Source organism: Schistocerca cancellata, chromosome 5 (assembly GCF_023864275.1).
Source record: "Schistocerca cancellata isolate TAMUIC-IGC-003103 chromosome 5, iqSchCanc2.1, whole genome shotgun sequence".
In the NCBI taxonomy this organism is placed as follows: domain Eukaryota; kingdom Metazoa; phylum Arthropoda; class Insecta; order Orthoptera; family Acrididae; genus Schistocerca; species Schistocerca cancellata.
Window position 1 is genome coordinate 615,033,810 of NC_064630.1, and position 18,657 is coordinate 615,052,466.

Consider the following 18,657-nt stretch of genomic DNA (forward strand, 5'->3'; position numbering starts at 1 on the left):
AAACATTTACGATTGGCTCAATGAATGTTTGACCAATAGATCATTGCACTGACCTATATACACACTGTGAAATGGAGACAGTTCACTAATGTGTTTCATGCCAAAACCAACGAAACATGATGGGAAAAGTGAATACACTTCCTGTGTGGGAATGGCGTTACTGTGCTACACTTTTGGAAGCAGACACTGGGCCATCTGGAGATTTGGATATGCCCTGGAAGAGTGTTCTGATAGCCGAAGTTGTTATGACGATCGCTCGAGACTAGCGGGAAATCTGGGTTCTAGTCCCGGCCCTGCTCAAATTTTCTCATGTTTCCAGTAACTTCTACAGATGCTGTAGTACCGTACTCGCAGTTTTGCGAGTCCATTTTATGATTATTTTGTCTGCCTTATACTTTCTCAGAACAGAAATGGCAATCAATGAATCTTTAGCTGTGCGACGGACATACAGAAACTAATATCTAATATGATATCAATAGAAAACAACCAAATAGTTCCATTCCGCATGATATTCTCTTCACCCAAACAATGAATACTCACTCATTTATAGTACCTAAATTTTAACATGAACTTCGAAAGACGGTGAAACTTGTCATTTTTCACGTATAATAATCATTAACGAAGTTGAATTAAGAAAAAAAGTGTCCCAAATACTCCTTGACTTCAAGCCTTTGGAGTTGAGATCTCTCATACTGCCACCGAGCCTAATACAGAACACGGTCGTACAATGTTTTAGCCAGGCATATGCTCTGTTTCAATGATTCTCAACAAAATACAGTACTTTCTCAGCCTCAGCTACGTGCTCGGACAGTGTTACACCACGTCAGTAGTAGCTAGTGAAACAGATTCCCTGTGGGTAAGAAAGGAATCTGCCAGCTGGAGACTCCACTGTTACTTCTGCTGGCGCTCCGTAAAGACAAACTCTCGTCCTAGCCCAGGCTTGCTATGCGCCGCAGCTCCCTTCCGTAAAGGAATTCTTTTTGCTTTCTCATTTAAGGCAGCGTGGAGGCTTCCATAAAACTTTTTTCCACTACTACTACTACTGAGGCTGGCGGAAGAAATCTGTTCCTCACTTTGTTGGGTGCAGTCTATTTCTTTATCCTTTCTGAACATAAATACAAAACTGTTAAATGGGTCCATGTCAACGTATTTTCAGACTCACCATTATTATTACCAAATCTCTGTTACAAAAATAAGAACGTGTCTCTTTGCATCTGTCCAGCTTAGCAGGAGAAGGCAAGTAGCGTTAGTATCTCCAGCTTTTCACTTATTTCAAGACAACTGAAAACCAGACTCCGATAGAGGTAAAACTGCTTAAGAGAACGCCTAATAGATTATAGTGGATATTGCGGCGATAAATATAGACGAAAATTCTACACAAAATCATGAAACTAAAAGGAAAGATTATATGAATGTGGGCATGTCCGAAAGAAAAACAAACACCACGCATTCGTCTCGTTGGGTAATGGAACCATCAGCTTGATGCGGGTACACAATTATGGTCGGCCTCCTGAGGGAATCTCAACGTAGCAAGCATGAAGGACACGGTGGGAATATGGATCGCCGGGTGGCATGGCGTGACAGTTCACGCAATGCCGACGGCTACTGTGACCGGGGCGCGCAGTGGCTAACGAACTGCCTAGTAAGACGAAGATCTTGGTTTCGAACCCAATCCAGCACACATTTTTCACTGATTCCGCAAAAAAAGGGGGACCGACCCAGCTGAAATCAATAGTTCGTTCCATCCTCTATCACGTCTCTCCCCTCCACCTTCAATTTACATAATACACTGAAGAGGCAAAGAAACCGGTACACCTGCCTAATATCGTGTAGGGCTCGCGGGAGCACGCAGCAGTGCCGCAAAACGTCTAGGCAAGGACTCGACTAATGTGTGAAGTAGCACTGGAGGGTACTGACACCATGAATCCTGCAGAGCTGTCCATAAATCCATAAGAGTACGACGGGATGGAGAACTCTTCCGAACAGCACGTTGCAAGGCAATAATGTTCATGTCTAGGGAGTGCGATGGCCAGCTTAAGTGGTTCCTGGAGTCACTCGGTGTCAATTCTGGACGTGTGGGGTATCGCATTGTCCTGCTGGAATTGCCCACGTTCGTCGGAATGCATAGTGGACATAACTGAATACAGGTGATCAGGCAGGATGCTTACGTACTTGTCACATGTGAGAATCGTTCCTAGACGTATCAGGGGTCCCATATCACTCCAACTGCACGCGCCCCACACCATTACACAGCCTCCACCTGCTTTGACAGTCCCCTGCTGACATGCAGGGTTCATGGATTCATGAAGTTGTCTCCATACCCGTACAGGTCCATCCGCTCGATACAATTTGAAGCGAGACTCGTCCGAACAAGCAACATGTTTCCAGTCATCAACAGCCCAATGTCGGTGTTGATGGAACCAGCAGAAGCTTAACGCTTTGTGTCGTGTAGTCATCAACGATACAAGAGTGAGTCTTTAGCTCCGAGAGCCCATATCGATGATGTTTCGTGGAATGGTTCGCACGCTGATATTTGGTGATTGCCTAATATTGTGTCCCGCTGAGCGATTCTCTTCAGTCGTCGCCTTTTTCCGGCCGCAGCGATCGGAGATTTGATGTTTTACCGGATTCCTGATATTCACGGTACACTCGTGAAATGGTCGTACGGGAAAATCCTCACTTCATCCCTACCTCGGAGATGCTGTGTCCTATCGCTCGTGCTCCGACTATAACACGACGTTCAAACTCACTAAAATCTTGATAACGTTCCATTGTAACAGCAGTAACCGACCTAACAACTGCGCCAGACCGTTGTTTTCTTATATAAGCGTTGCTGACCGCATCGTTGTATTCTGCCTGGTTTCGTATCTCTCTATTTGATTACGCATGCCTGTACCAGCTTATTTGGCGCTTCAGTGTAAAAGGGAAGTGCTATGTCGCACCATGAAGTGGTATTATTTATTACGTTCACATACCTCTTGCGTTCGTGGCATAGCAGCCCACCACTTCACAGCCTGCACAAGACATTAGTTTTATAGTTATGATTGGAGAGGCTAGAAGCAAAAAGTGATATAGGAGTGAAATCACTAATTTATAAGACGTGTGAGAGTATATCTGTGATTAATAACTACTGCTATCATCATTACTGCTTTCAGCATGTATTTTTCACGTTAGTTAAACGGAGCCGCTCGGCGTAGCCGCACGGTCTTAGGCGCCTTGCCACGGTTCGTGCTGCTCCCGCCGTCGGAGGTTCTAGTCCTCCCTCGGGCATGAGTGTGTGTGTGTTGGCCTGAGCATAATTTCGTTTAAGTTAGATCAAGTAATGTGCAAGCCTAGTGACCGATGACTTCAGCAGTTTGGTCCCATAGGAACTTATCGCAATTCTTCCAAATTAACCGGAATATGAACGTGACTGAATAAGAGATAGAAAAGTACTTGTCACTACGCTGCATCTTCTGTTACTGAGATAGCACCTCTGGAAATCAGGAGTTACTGAACAGGCGAGTCAGTCTAAATTACACAGTTTTCAGCATTTGCTCTAATGTTTCGAACCCACTATTACTCTATAATATTTTCAAAACTTAATAATTTTACTTTAAGCCGCAATGCGTGTTACTTTTACTTGGTCATTATGAGAGAGCTATCAAGTAAGAGCTAAACTTAGATATGGACACAGGTTACTCTCGGTTGGAAACAGGTCAAAGTGTAAGAAGAGTCGTGGCCAAATCGTTTCTCATCCTCGTGTTGCGGTCGGGAATTATCGCGAGACAGTAAATCCCCGTTGGAAAACACGACACGGTATTTTACTGCGGGTTTCCCGGGACAGTTATTGCACCTTGTTACCGCATAACGTTGAAAACGTGGCAATGATCTCACGACCGTTTGCTGTTTCGATCATTTTTCATCTTGCTGTGACCAGTCATGACTCGCATACAGCTGTCACGTAAATGCCGCATATTCTGCAACAAAAGAATAATCAATATGTGACGCACGCGATGGACGACACCTGCTTCATGACACGACTCAACAGCAAATCTTACTTCCCGGACGCCATAGTTCAAATGGTTCAAATGGCTCTGAGCACTATGGGACTTAACATCTAAGGTCATCAGTCCCCTAGAACTTAGAACTACTTAAACGTAACTAACCTAAGGACATGACACACATCCATGCCCGAGGCAGGATTCGAACCTGCGACCGTAGCGGTCACGCAGGACGCCATGAAGTATTTATCGATTTGCAACAATCTCCACTTCAGTGATTACCAAAATTCCTGATACCGTTACGCATGAATGAAGTCACGTGTTAGCTAATATCCTCCATAAATTTCAGTTAACTATTCTCTTTAAAGAGAACAAAAACCAACGCTTGTTTATGACATTTTAGTTTGTGGGACTATTTGTTGATTATATATATATATATATATATATATATATATATATATATATATATATATATAATTTAATCAACAAATAGTCCCAAAAACTAAAATAAATAACACTGATGTTCCACAGTAATATATATTTCACAGTTCGTATTCAACTAGCGTTTGGCCTTTTAGATCGTCCTCAGACAGGTCCTGGACGAGCTAAACATTTGCGTAGGTAACAACATGCAATAAACATTCGGAATCAGATGCTTCGCAAACGACCATAGTCCACTAGGCACACAAAAATGCTCAAAGTTAGTCGACTAAGGAACACAGAAACTGTGCAGTACCTGCCTGTTGCTTTGTTATGTGGTCCGAAAAGTCGCAATGTCACCTCTTCTCAAATATGCAAGACTGAGTGCAATATATTAAGGAAGAAGCTGAGGCCGGAGCTCTGTGCTGTTTTGTATACCTCGACCTGTACCCACGCATTCAGACAGCCATTAACATAAACCAAACTATTTGTTTCAACATTCTGAGTGAACAAGTGTCGTCATTTCCATTACATCTTCGTGATCAATAGCCGAGATAGGAACGCAATTGGCGCTGACTCGAATCACGATGATAGCTGAAATTTTTACTGCAACGGAAGGAGTGTGATATCGTAAAGTTCTTATCACGTCTTTGTACCAATAGCATGGATTAATTTCAGACCTTCCCACAGTTATGAAATAAGGTCACGTGACAGCGTTGATTTCGTCTGTCTGATCGGGACATTAATAACGGCGGCCTCCATTCGTGCAATTTGACAGGAGAAACTCTAGATGGCCGCACCGGGTTTCGTTCTCCCTCTTCTCTCATCATCAGCACAAAAATAGCATGACACGATGCACGGCTCCATTACATTCGCCTACACTCTACAAATCAGCACACGACACAACTCTCACACACTCTAGATGACCGCACCGGGTTTCGTTCTCCCTCTTCTCTCATCATCAGCACAAAAATAGCATGACACGATGCACGGGTCCATTACATTCGCCTACACTCTACAAATCAGCACACGACACAACTCTCACACATACGCAACAAAAAGGATCGTTGCGTTTGGAGCAAATTCAGCCTTTCCGACAGAGAAATCCCGTGTCTTTCGACATTTACATTTTTATTGTACACTTTGTCAAGAATCGAGTTGCTGAAATAACATGACCGGTTTCGATTGTGATTGCAGTCATTTTCAAATCAGAAAATATCGTCAAAGGGCGTATCACGCCTCATATTGCACAATCAAGCACTGAGTACTGAGAACTGATAGACGTTTTAATGGCTCTGTGCTTGATTTTACCATATGTGACCTGCTGCACTTTGCAACTAAGAACTTGTCAATTTGACGCAGGCGTAACTCGCCTTCGAAGCCCAGTTCGAATACTGATGTTGGAAGAAATTTTAGGCCAAAAGAAGGTGGAAAGGTGATGAAGTAAACATCACTAACATCAGATATTGCGTCAACGTTCTGGACTGGCGGTGTCCCCGGCGGCCCCCTTGGTGTCACTCGAGTAGACTAGGCTGTGTGCTAGCACAAGGTTTCACAACATCTCCCTTCTCAACATCGACATACAACACAAACACCACTCTGCTACACACACCATTGAGGTCACGTACATTCCACAGAGACAATTACTACAGAACATCCACCCAACGAGAAGTACGGGGCGATGCAGTCACTCCGTCTTCAGGCCACAAGTGGCCCATCGGTACCATCCGACAGCCGTGTCATCCTCACTAAGGATGTGAGTAGGAGGGTCGTGTGGTCAGCACACCGCTCTCAAGGCCGCTACGATGGTTTTCTTTGACCGGAGCCGCTACTATTTGGTCGAGTACCTCCTGAATTGGAGGCTGAGTGCACCCCGAAAAATGGCAACACCGCATGGCGGCCCGGATAGTCACCCATCCAAGTACAGGCCACGACCGACAGTGCTTAACTTCGGTGATCTAACGGGAACCGGTGTATCCACTGCGGCAAGACCGTTGCCTACGGGGCGAATGAAGAAAGAATTTCCCAGTTGCTGGCCACTGAGCACTGGTTGCAGGCCGCCAGGACATGGTCAACGTCGATTTTTCCATGTACCTTTGACGTAGCCACTCCCGTGTGTAAAGATGGAAACATGAAAGAGAGTTTGAAAAGAATTTGTCCAGAGATCAGGTATTAATAATAATGTATTCACCCTATGTGGAAAAAATAGAGAATATGATGTCATGGCGGATGGTTTTCAATCTTAACGAACTTCTTCAGAGTTTTCAACGAGTACGATCAGCACACCCAACTATTAATACGGACACAGCCTTACTGCCACCAGTTCTGTATCTAACTCACAGCCATGCTCTTGAACTTAACTGCTCATGCACAACCTCGCAGGGCAACAATTTTCAGTTCATTTTTGTATGAACTTCGTTGCAAAATAAATGTTCAAAATACTGTGCCCTCTTAAAACTGTTTTGTATTCTGGTACCTCAATATTACGGTTAATTTTCCTTAAGGTGTTACTAGAGGGAAACATCTATTTGATGAGCAATTCCTGAGAACTTTTTTTGATCAGATCTAGGATATAGTTAAACAGGGCAATATTTAACCTTAATCACTTAAGATGGTTTAAATGGCTCTAAGCACTATGGGACTTAAGATCTGAGGTCATCAGCCCCTGAGACGTAGAACTACTTAAACCTAGAAACTTTTAATAATTAACGATGAAATGTATCGTAAAGAAACCTACATTGAACGTTGTCTTCGATATGTGATGCGTTCATCTATTCCGTTATGTAACTGTTGGAGCAGAGTCATTGTCTTCTTTTTCTTCCAGAAGGAAACATAGCAATAAATCGCTATTAGTCGCTCTGAGAAACATGCATCTACTGCCACCAACTGCTCAAGACAGAAGCTAAAAACAACTGCAGGCTACTTGCCCGTGGCGCCCTAAAATGAAATTGTTCAACCTCTACACTGGCTGACAAAAAAAGTGAAGCACCCAGAAAGCGTAGTCGGATGTGAATTCCGCTTCACACACCTTCACATCATTAGTGGATATAAATGATATAAATGAATAGAGTTACAGAACGGCCGTCAGAGCGCAATGTTGTTGTTGGTGTTTCGCGTTCTTACCAGACCTAGTAATGTAAAGGGTGAGAACTGTGTCATAGGAGGTATGTTCAAACAATTCCAGAACATTGTCCACAAAATTTTTCTGCGCTTACCTTTCGCTTATTGTGCACGGTCTTTTTCGAAATAGTCTCCTCCACAAATAATACACCACTCGCAATGCCGTTTCCACTTCCGGAAGCAGTCTTGGTACGTCTCTTGCTGGATCGCGCGAAGTGCCGCCTGCGAATTTTGTTTCGTTTATCGTTGCAAATCTTCGTCCTTGAAATGGGGTTTTCAACTTCGGAAATTCAAAAAAGTCCGCAGGTCCAGGTCTGGAGAGTACAGAGCATGGGGCGGCACAGTGATATCGTTTTTTCTCGCAGGCTTCGCAACAGGTCCCGATAGTACCATCCATTAACAGGTTATCCCTGTGGCACAAATTTAAAATGAACTAGTTATTCAAAGTCAAAGAAGACTGTAAGCATGGCTTTGACATTTAACCTGATCTGACAGGCTTCCTTTGGTCTCGGGCACCCTTTCCCGCTCCATTATGAAGATTCAACCTTGGTCTCAACATCATAACCGTAGGCCTACGTCTCATCACCAGCTATGATTCTTTTAAGGAACATCTCGTTCTCATTCGCGCGATTCAAAAGTTATTCACAGATTGCGAGCTGTAGGTCTTTCTGGTGTTGAGTCATGAGCCGCGGGACGAACTTGGAGGCAACACGATGCGTTCAGAGATGCTGTGTCAGGACTTCATGACATTATCCAACTGAAATGTTACGTTCTTCTGCAATCTCTCGGACAGTCGGTCTTAGATTCGCACGCACTATTTCGTTGACGTTCCTGACATGAGCGTCGTCGGTAGACGTGGAAGGGCGTCCTGAATGACGGACATCTTTTACTTCCGTCCGGCGATTTTTAAGCCGTCTGAACCATTTTGTAACACCGAGTACGGCCGAAGCACCCATCACCATAGGCTTTCTGCATCATTCGGTTTGTCTCTGTAAAGGTTTTCTTGATTCTCACGCAAAATTTAATGCAGACGCGTTGCTGCTCTGACTGTGCGATCTCGAAATTCGCAAACAGTGAGACACAACGTTCTACTCAGTACAGCACTGAACAGAGAGACACACAACAATGAACTTTCCGGCAGTCACACGTTAAACGCAGGAATACGCCGGGATGCCAATCGCGTTTCGCTCCAACGCACCATTGGCGCGAAATTACGAATGTTCCAGAATTTTTTCAAATGACTTCGTATGATTGGTGATCACTGTGAAGGATACGGAGATGCCACGCACTCGTCTTAGACAGCGTTTTGAGCACCTGACGGAGTTTCAAAGGAGCCTGATTGAAGGTGTTCATCTGGTTGGTTGGTCGAATAATTCAGTGTTAAGATTGGTGGGTAATTCGCATGTAACAGCGGTCTGATGCTGGACTGCATGGGAAAGTGAGGGCAGGCATACATGTCGTAAATGTTTAGGTCAAACACACCAGATTATCCAAAAGTGGGATCGCTGTACCGCGCACCAAGTACGTCGTAACCCTTCACATTTGCGCCTGCCATCCGAGAGACTCCCTGCAACATTCAGTTGGACTTTAGAAGCAGGTGGAGTAGGAAATTACTATTACATGCCTATACTACATCGATACCACAGCACAAACGGCTGCAGTAGGGAGTAACGATTTCTGAAGCTGCCCGAAAAAAGGCGAAACACGTCAATCGAGCTTATCCTGTTTTCGCAGCCTTTACTGTTTATCCTACTAAAAATATATCACGGTTGCTACATGATGGTTTTAGACCGGGAGGGTTTATACAAACGGCTGCGTCTGGAGTAATGCCCTGACCAGAAAGTATAAACCTCTGATGATTTAGTTCATGGTGTGTTCAACGTGTGTCCGCCACCGAGGCGATAACCTGGGGAGAGGTTCCACCCTTCCAAAGTTTCGAATATGCAATTCTATGTTACTCCTGGAGTTATGGCGGCTGAGCTAACGGTAATGACTAGCACACTGAAGAGCCAAAGAAACTGGTACGCCTGCCTAATATCATGCACAGACCCCGCGAGCACGCAGAAATGCCGTAAGAGGACACAGCATGGACTCGACTAATTTCTGAAGTAGTGGTGGAGGGAACTGACACCATGAATCCTGGACGGCTCTCCATAAATCCGTAAAGAGTACGAGAGGAGGGGAGGGGAGATCTCTTTTGAATAGTACTTTGCAAAGCATCCCAGGTAAGCTCAATTATGTTCATTTCTAGGGAGAATGATAACCAGCGGAAGTTTTTAACCTCAAAAGAGTGTTCCTGGAGTCACACTGTAGCAATGCTGGACGTGTGGGGTGTCGTATTGTCCTTCTGGAATTGCTCAAGTCCCTAGGAATGCACAATGGACATGAGTGGGTACAGGTGACCAGACAGAATGCTTACTTGTCACGCAATTGATGCGTTAGAGCACAGCACACAAACGGCACAATACAGCGATAGACACGAAATTTTGCAGCAGGTCAGTGCTCGACCCCATGTCGTAAAACCCATCAAAATATACATGGAAACGTTGAAATGAGAAGTGCTATCCCTCACCCCGTATTCTTATTACGTTGCTTTCTCTGACTACCACTTTTTTCGATCATTGGCATAGAGTCTGGCTGACAAGCACTTCCGATGAAATGAACAAGTGCAAAATTGAATAAATTCATGGATCCCCACAAAAGATGCCCAGTTCTTCCGTCTCGGGATTCGTGTGCTATCCGAAAGATGGGAGAACGTAGTGGCCAGCGATGGCAATACTAGGAATCATAATTTTTTTGTGCGTTTTTCACAATAAAGGCCTAAACTACAAGAGAAAACGGCGGAAGCAAAGTTGTAGACCGAGTACTAACGGATTATTTTAGAATAGCTCTCTCAAACGATGGAACTTTTGAGTTTGTGGTAAGGTCATGTGGGACCAAACTGCTGAATTCACCGGTCCATAAGCTTACGCACTAATTAATGTAACTTAAACTAACTTACGCTAAGGACTACACACACACACCCATGCCTGAGGGGGAACTCGAACCTCCGACGGGGGGAGCCGCACGGACCGTGACTAATCGCCAAAGACCGCGCGGCTACGCTGCGTGGTCCTCAAATGTTGCTCTAAACAGTCTCACACAACACAATGTTCACGTTCGCGAGTAAGCAACATGCCACTCTGAATTTAGCTACTTTAAACGCCACCAAAAGGTTCAGAATTTCATGCCATGCATTAACTTGAGCTCTCTTCCACACTTTACGGCACTTCTCAACACATTTTGGTACCAAAATTTCGCAATATTAATAATTTTCAACAGAGCACTTGTCAATAGTTCTGATCACTATGAGATCCAAGCCCCGACTTTCATCTCTCTACACAAAACAAGTTTCTAGTTCCCCAAAGAAAGCGCGAATACGTTAATTTCTTATTGGAGGAGAAACTTTGCAGTCAGTAGGAAAGTACCAGCCAATCCGCTCTGTCCCGCGCGTATGTACCGAAAAAATGGTTCAAATGGCTCTGAGCACTATGGCACTTAACATCTAGGGTTATCAGTCCCCTAGAACTTAGAACTACTTAAACCTAACTAACCTAAGGACGTCACACACATCCATGCCGGAGGCAGGATTCGAACCTGCACCGTAGCGGTCGCGCCGTTCCAGACTGAAGCGCCTAGAGCCGCTCGGCCACCCCGGCCAACGTATATACCGACTGAATCAAAATTTGTCACTGAATCAGAGCAGTAAATTGCTCTAAATAGGTTTAGAAAACCCACAAATATAAAATTAATTCCCTCTTAACAAAACTATCTTTCCGAAATCGTAATCTCATTTTCCCACTACCATTAACTGACGAAATAGTTTATAACGAATTCCCCTGTACGAATGACTAACAAACACGTCTTCCTCGGAAATTCCTCACGTGACCAGTTGCCTCAAAGTATAGTACAAAAACTTAACGTAAAACGTTATTTTACATTCACACGTTGATTAACTCTCATAACTAAGCACAATACTAGTAGTAATCAATAAACAATTAGAAATTTAACCAACAGAACCGCAACTAAAATTGGCAGTATTTTGACTGAAGCTCAAAGAGTGTCGGTGAGTGATCTCTATCACATGGCTTAGAAATTACATACACCCGAACAATTTGACGCCACCTGTCTTGCGAGTGACACATGCTGCACGTGTGATCACTGCTGTAACGTCCCTTATAAATAAGGAAGATGTAGAGGCGTTCCGCCTCAGTCTGTCCGCGATGGAAAATTTGAGGACCAGCTTGGACATTATCTCCGCCTCGGTATCTTCATTCAGGATGTCAGGGAGCAGTTACAACTGTTGAGTGTCTCAGGGGAGGATGCACAGGCTTTATGATACCCTCCCCCACCGAATAGATGCAAGTATCCCACACCAGAGAGAGTGTAACACGCTACTGATAAGTCGGCTCATACTACAAAGTTCTCTTTCAATTTGAGTCAATGTTACGCTCACTGGAATAACCTCACATACCCTCTTAATCGATGGAGCATAAAAAAGATATTCATCATCAAGCTGTGATGTGAACTATAAGCTAAGAGAAAATCAGTGTTGTGCGCGAATTACGAGTGCCTCAAAATGGAACGAGACGTATCATACCTCGAAGGAAATGCTCAGATCCGAAAGAGGTAGTTTTAAATATATTAAACGAAAAAGAGGAATTCTACCGAAAAGTTAACCTTCAGATTTGATGTAGCTTTGCATACTGTACTTTTTACAGCAAGAAGATCAGAAAACTTCTTTTTCTGACATGCTACGGTACTGCAATTGCTCTGTGCTCCCAGTGTGATGACGCAGGCGCCACCTGCAGCATAAGAACATTTGCAGCTTTCGCGATCACGTGTGACCTGTGGCGTCAGCTAATGCAATCTTTTGCTTTGCTAACAGAGAGCCTGCAGTGTACCTCTGGTGGCCCTGGAGCGAGCAAGTGCGAGACCGCTGCTCAACACGCTAAGTGCGGTGAGTCTAGCGCCTTCAGCAGTGTTTTGTTTTAAAACTCGACGTCTACAAATTATAAATGCAGTGACACCAACTTAGTATAACTTGTATCAGGCGATCTCTAGGCTAAGCGACTGAACATTCTACGCGCACTATTCAGTGTACGAGAACGCATCGCATAATACGTTAAGCGCCTCCTGATTACCAAATCATTGTCACTTATTCCAGGTTTAACATTATAAGAGTTATTTAAGAGGATAAGTAAACTGCTATACTAATAGGCCCTCTTGTTCCAGATGTCATGTAGTTTGAGTAAAAACATGTAACATGTTGCAAGATGTAAGGGATGGAAAGAGATTTCTCTATCGGTCTACTCGTATATGTATATCTCATGGTTTTTTTAAATTATTTCTACGACGACCCCTCTCCTCTCCAACGATAGGAAACACTTTGGTTGTAGTACTACGAGGAACAAAGTGTTTGCGTAAAACTTTGAATATAGTTGTGTCCTCTCTCCCCTTGCATTGTCCCTCGCACCCTTCCATTACACACGAACTGAAGCTCGATGTATTTCTACCTCTCTAAACTTTCTATGGATGAAAACTTCACGTGGCCTACCTTTTGTAAACAGGACGAATGGTAGGTGAAGTAGTTAAGGGAAAAGTTTTGGGAACTGCAATAATTGTAGTGAATAGTGTCGCCACTATCAAAGTGAACTTTGTGGCAGAATTGCTGAAAGTTGCCGACACAATAAAGTACCCTCTGTGACAGAAACATAAGCTAAGTAACGGTCATATGTTCATCAATGAGTCTTTAGAATTATCAAACCACATTTCGAAAAATCATAAAAATATAGATCGAGACGGCGCAACGCTTAAGACACTGGGAGAACGACGTTTAAAGCCCTGTCCAGATTTATGTTTTTGGGAAAAAACGACATTCCGTTTGCGGGAACGGTGGTTAACTTATTGTAAAATATTACTTCTTATTTTTGATCCAGTTACTTTTTTATGATGCAATCTCAACCGGTTTCAGGTTACAAAGGCCATATTCAAATGCAGTATGTGAGATATGTTGAACAAGTGATCATATAGTATATATTATAGTAATAAACAAAAAGTGAATGAGTCAGAAATAAAAAAAAAAACAAATAGAGCCCTAAAAGTTTGTGTTGCCCCTAACCGCTTGACATAATTGTGGGGATGATGACTGAAAATTGGACGACCTGTTTCTTTGCCCATTCCTACGCAATGATCTCGTGGGGGGAGGGGAGGAGGAAACGTCTCTCTTGTCCTATTTCCACAAATAGTCTGCCAATAGACAAATTTGATAGCATCGTTCTATGGGAAAGTGATTGGAAGTTTCAGCAAAGGATGGACACACGTCAACCCGCGCAGTCAGCCGTGCGCGTTAAAGCGCCACTTCCGGGACGGGGAGGTGTACGGACCCCGGATCGAATCTACCACATTCTGCCTGCCAGCCCCGATGTGACTTTTAGGCGGTTTCCCACATCCCACTCGGTGAAAGCAGCATTAGTATCCAACTCACGTCTCCGTTACACGATTCACAAACATTTAGAAAACTTTCGACCACGACATGCAAACAGCTGTAGTAGCAATATTACGTCACGGGAGTGAAACGGGGTGGCGACAGGAAGTGCATCCGGCCACAAAATCCGGAGATAATCACGCTGACTCCACTCCGATTTGGGACAAAGGCACGAGAAATATAAGATGCTGAAAGGAGTGAAGGAATTAACAGTAGCCGGAATACTTACGAAAGCGTACAGTTCCACACGATGATGAATGCAGGCACCATGGTTGTTTTAGAGTAGCCTAATATAGAGCACCTGAAATATGCGTGTGACGTGTCATTCACCGAATCATGCTCGTATTCGATCTCTGCAGCAGTGAGTGGCCCTAATACTTGCTAGTGAAACTGCAACACTGCTGCTTAATAGTGCTCCGCTCTTTACATACGCATGGTCCACAAACCGACACCACTACACAATTCAATCTCGAGAAATCGCCTTAACTCATAGATTCTACGACGCAGAAGCGCTCACGGAAAGCAGTATTTTTTTGGTAGCGCCTGCAACCTACATTCTCAGTTATTTGCTGGATTTATCCCAATTTCTATCTTCCTCTACTTTCATCAAAGTTATTCTTTGATATATTAACAGATGCACTACAATTCTGTCCCTCCTCCTTATGAGTGTTTTCCATATATCCCTCTCTTCTCTATTTTGCGGAGAAACCTGCTCACTTCTTACCTTATCACTACCATACGGTGATGTGCTCCAAAATCAGTAATACAATACCAAAAAACTAAAATAACCAGCATAATTTATGTTATGTGTGGTCTGCTTATGAACAGCACAGCACACACACACACACACACACACACACACACACACACACACGCGCGCGCGCGCACACACACACGCACAAAACGCATACCGTTTCTCACCTGCAAATGCTGTACTGCCTCATCATTAATTTTCATGTCACATGTGTGTGCACAAAATCAAAAAATTACGTACAGTATTTCCACTTGGACCTCATCATCATAAATAGTGAATTTCATCTATTTGATTTATACACTGATATATCACAGTAAATTTCCTCTCTCTCTCTATGACGCTTACTGTAACAAAGCAACAACAATATTATAGTACATTACAATGGGACTGCCTATAGCTCCCCAAGCAGCTGACATCAACAGTCAACCATATCGGCTTTCTGATATTGTATACTCATCGGTAAATTTTTTCTCCTTATGTAACGCCTCTAATGCATACTTAAATGAGAATGCAACATTATAATGTATTACAAACGGAATGAAAGAAACACACTTTTTCTCGGTAGCTGACACCTCTCCCTGTAACTGACGTCCCCAGCTGCTAACGTCATCTCTCTGATTTATACACCACAGTAAATTTCCTCTCTGTCTCTCTGTAATGCTTACTTTAATGATGCAACAACATCACAGAGTGAATGAAAGGAATACAGTTTTCCCCAGGAGCTGACACCTCTCCTAGTAGCTGACATGCCCAGCAAGTGACTTCATCCCGCTGACTAACAGACCACACCGAATTTCCTCTCGCTCTGTAATGCTTACGTTTGATGGTGCAACAATCATTTTGATATATTACAGAGGTAATGTAACCTGCAAGGTTACTTATATGAGGCAACAACATTGTACGAGTAATACTTCCAGAGGGAGTGAAAGGAATACAGTTTGCCCCAAACTTCCGATGTGTAACGGTAGAAGATAACAATCCGAACTGCAATATGAAGTTAATAACCTACCATGGGTTCATTGTAGTGTTTAACGAATCTAGATATGTGAATTACATTGTTTACTTGCGTAATTCTCGGCGGCAAGTGCACTTTAGGCTTTAGTTTAAGTCAGCCGTAGTGCCTATGTGTGTTTTGGAGTGCAATAGAACGAATTTTTACGTACTTAAATGAATTTGATGCATGCTACAAAAATCTAACTATGGTGTTCTGCTAACCCTTAATTCACTTCAGTGGTGCCAATAGGTGAGCTGCATGAATTTTGGTAAGTTATGCAGATAATTTAGATGTAGAAATATGAAACTGTATGCCCAGTGTACTTGCAAACTGTAGCACAACAAGTAACTTTGGTCATTACCAAGTGTTTCCTAACCTATTAGTTTTACCAATAGTGCCGAGATAAACGCTTTATGTACTTCTTGATTAATCTTATTCAACGATTAAATTATGGCAGGAGTGCCAAGTGTTTCAAATGGTTCAAATGGCTCTGAGCACTATGGGACTTAACTGCTGAGGTCATCAGTCGCCTATAACTTAGAACTACTTAAACTTAACTAACCTAAGGACACACACACATCCATGCCCAAGGCAGGATTCGAACCTGCGACCGTAGCTGGCGCACAGTTCGTGACTGAAGCGCCTAGAAACGCTCAGCCACACCGGCCGGCTAGTGCCAAGTGTATTTTGTACTCCAAACCTTGCATCTTTAGAGAAATGATACACATTTATTTTGTTCTAAAGGTAGAATTTTCATTCATAGTCAGAGATCTGCAACTATACTTGCTAATTGTGATAAACAGCCTGCATGTGTTTTGTACGCCAAATTATTTTGATTATGATAAATAATTTCTTTCCAGAATGAGATTTTCACTCTGCGGCGGAGTGTGCGCTGATATGAAACTTCCTGGCAGATTAAAACTGTGTGCCCGACCGAGACTCGAACTCGGGACCTTTGCCTTTCGCGGGCAAGTGCTCTACCATCTGAGCTGCCGAAGCACGTCTCACGCCCGGTCTCACAGCTTTACTTCTGTCAGTATCTCGTCTCCTACCTTCCAAACTTTACAGAAGCTCTCCTGCGAACCTTCGCTTCCCATTCGCTGACACTGACTTCATGCTGCTCACGTTCGCCCTCTTTCCCTGTATTTAACGTGTGACGATTCAGCCATTAGCAGCAGTTTTGCGTATGGGGTCAGCACAGCTGTTCTAAGTGTCGACGTCATCGGCCGGATGGGTAACGATATATCATTTTAACATATATTCTTTTTAATATTTCCACACTGCCCTATGTAAATCAGCAGTGCCAGTATTTATCTTTTCAGTGCATTATCTGAAGATGGTCTACTGCTACAGGCCGAAGTCGGTCATTTTTAAAAAAAAAAATGATTGTGCGATCGGAGCTGTTTGTTACTAATTTTATCTAACTGTCTCATCGCTGTCTCTCAGTAATGTTATCTAACGTTTTGATTCTTTTGTCATGTTGTGATGAATGTAAAAATAGCACAAGTTCTCGTAGTGCGTTACGAAAATATGCCGTTTAAGTGCTGCATCATACCTTAATTTGATTATTCATTCGAAAATGTGGCAATGCATGAAAAGACAGCTACAGAAAGAGTTAGACCTTGGTTGTTTTCTGTGTGATAGAACTTGCACAGTTATCTATATAATCCAGTCCTCCCGAAAAATCTCACATGACTCTATTTAGTAATACAAGTTCAAAAGTAGACTTTTGAATTGTTGCGGGCAAATTTTTGTAGATGAGCAAGGTGCCCTGTTAACATTAGGTACAGCACAGGACATTTCTTTATAGTGTATCAGCCATAAGAAACGAGTAGCGGAACGTACCAGAACAACATGCGAAAGTATTTTTGAAATAAAATGTTCATTAGACGGACATGGCTACGTCTGTTTAGATTGTAATGCTTAGGTTTCATTTCAGACTTACAACGTTGCCGTAACAGTGCAGTTGGAATGTTAACACCGGTAGAGTCGGCAGACTCCCGTTTTATAGACTGAAGAGCCAAAGATACTGTCACACCTGCCTAATACCTTGTAGGGTCCCACGACCTTGCAGAAGTGCGCAACATGACGTGGCATGGACTCTATTGATATCTGAAGTAGTGCTAGAGGGAAGTGGCGCCATGATTCGTGCAGCGCTGTCCATAAATCCGTAAAAGTACGAGGGGGTGGAGATCTCTTCTGAACAGCATATTGCAAGGCATCCCAGATATGCTCAATAATGTTTATGTCTGTGGAGTTTGGTGACCAGTGGAAGTGTTTAAACTCGGAAAAGTATTCCTGTAGCCACTATGTAGCATTACTGGAGGTGTGTGGTATCGCACTGTCCTGCTGGAATTGCCCAAACCCATCGGAATGCACAATGGACATGAATGGATAAACTGATGAGACGGGATGCTTACATACGTGTCATCTGTGAGAGTCGTATCTAGACGTTATCAGGGGTCCTATATCACTTTAAGTGCATACTCCTGACACCATTACAGAGACACCAGCAGCTTGAACAGTCCCCCGCTAACATGCAGGGTATACAATTTGAAACGAGGTTCTTCCGACCAGGCAGCATGTATCCAGTCATCAACAGTCCAATGTCGGTGTTGACGGGTCCAGGTCAGACTTAAACCCTTGTGTTGTACAGTCATCCAGGGTACACGAGTGGGTCTTCGGCTCCGAAACCCCATATCAATGATGTTTCCTTGAATGGTTAGTTGGTGGCCCAGGACTGAAACTGTAGCAGTTTGCCTAATGGTTGCACTTCTGTAGCGCTGGACGATTCTCTTCAGTCCTTTTTGATCCCGTTCATGCATGATCTTTTTCCGCCCGCAGCGATGTCGGAGATTTG

At 43.5% G+C, this 18,657-nt stretch overlaps 1 protein-coding gene and 1 pseudogene across 1 annotated transcript in view; one reads left to right on the forward strand and one right to left on the reverse strand.

Moving 5' to 3' along the window:
- Positions 1 to 18,657, forward strand: part of LOC126188720 (clavesin-1-like) — a 177,915-nt gene that overhangs the window by 100,602 nt on the left and 58,656 nt on the right. Inside the window, exon 3 of the mRNA XM_049930328.1 lies at positions 12,451 to 12,522. Coding sequence (XP_049786285.1) covers positions 12,451 to 12,522 — 72 coding nt within the window. The remainder of the gene's footprint in view (positions 1 to 12,450; positions 12,523 to 18,657) is intronic.
- On the reverse strand, positions 6,285 to 6,402 carry LOC126189190 (5S ribosomal RNA; annotated as a pseudogene).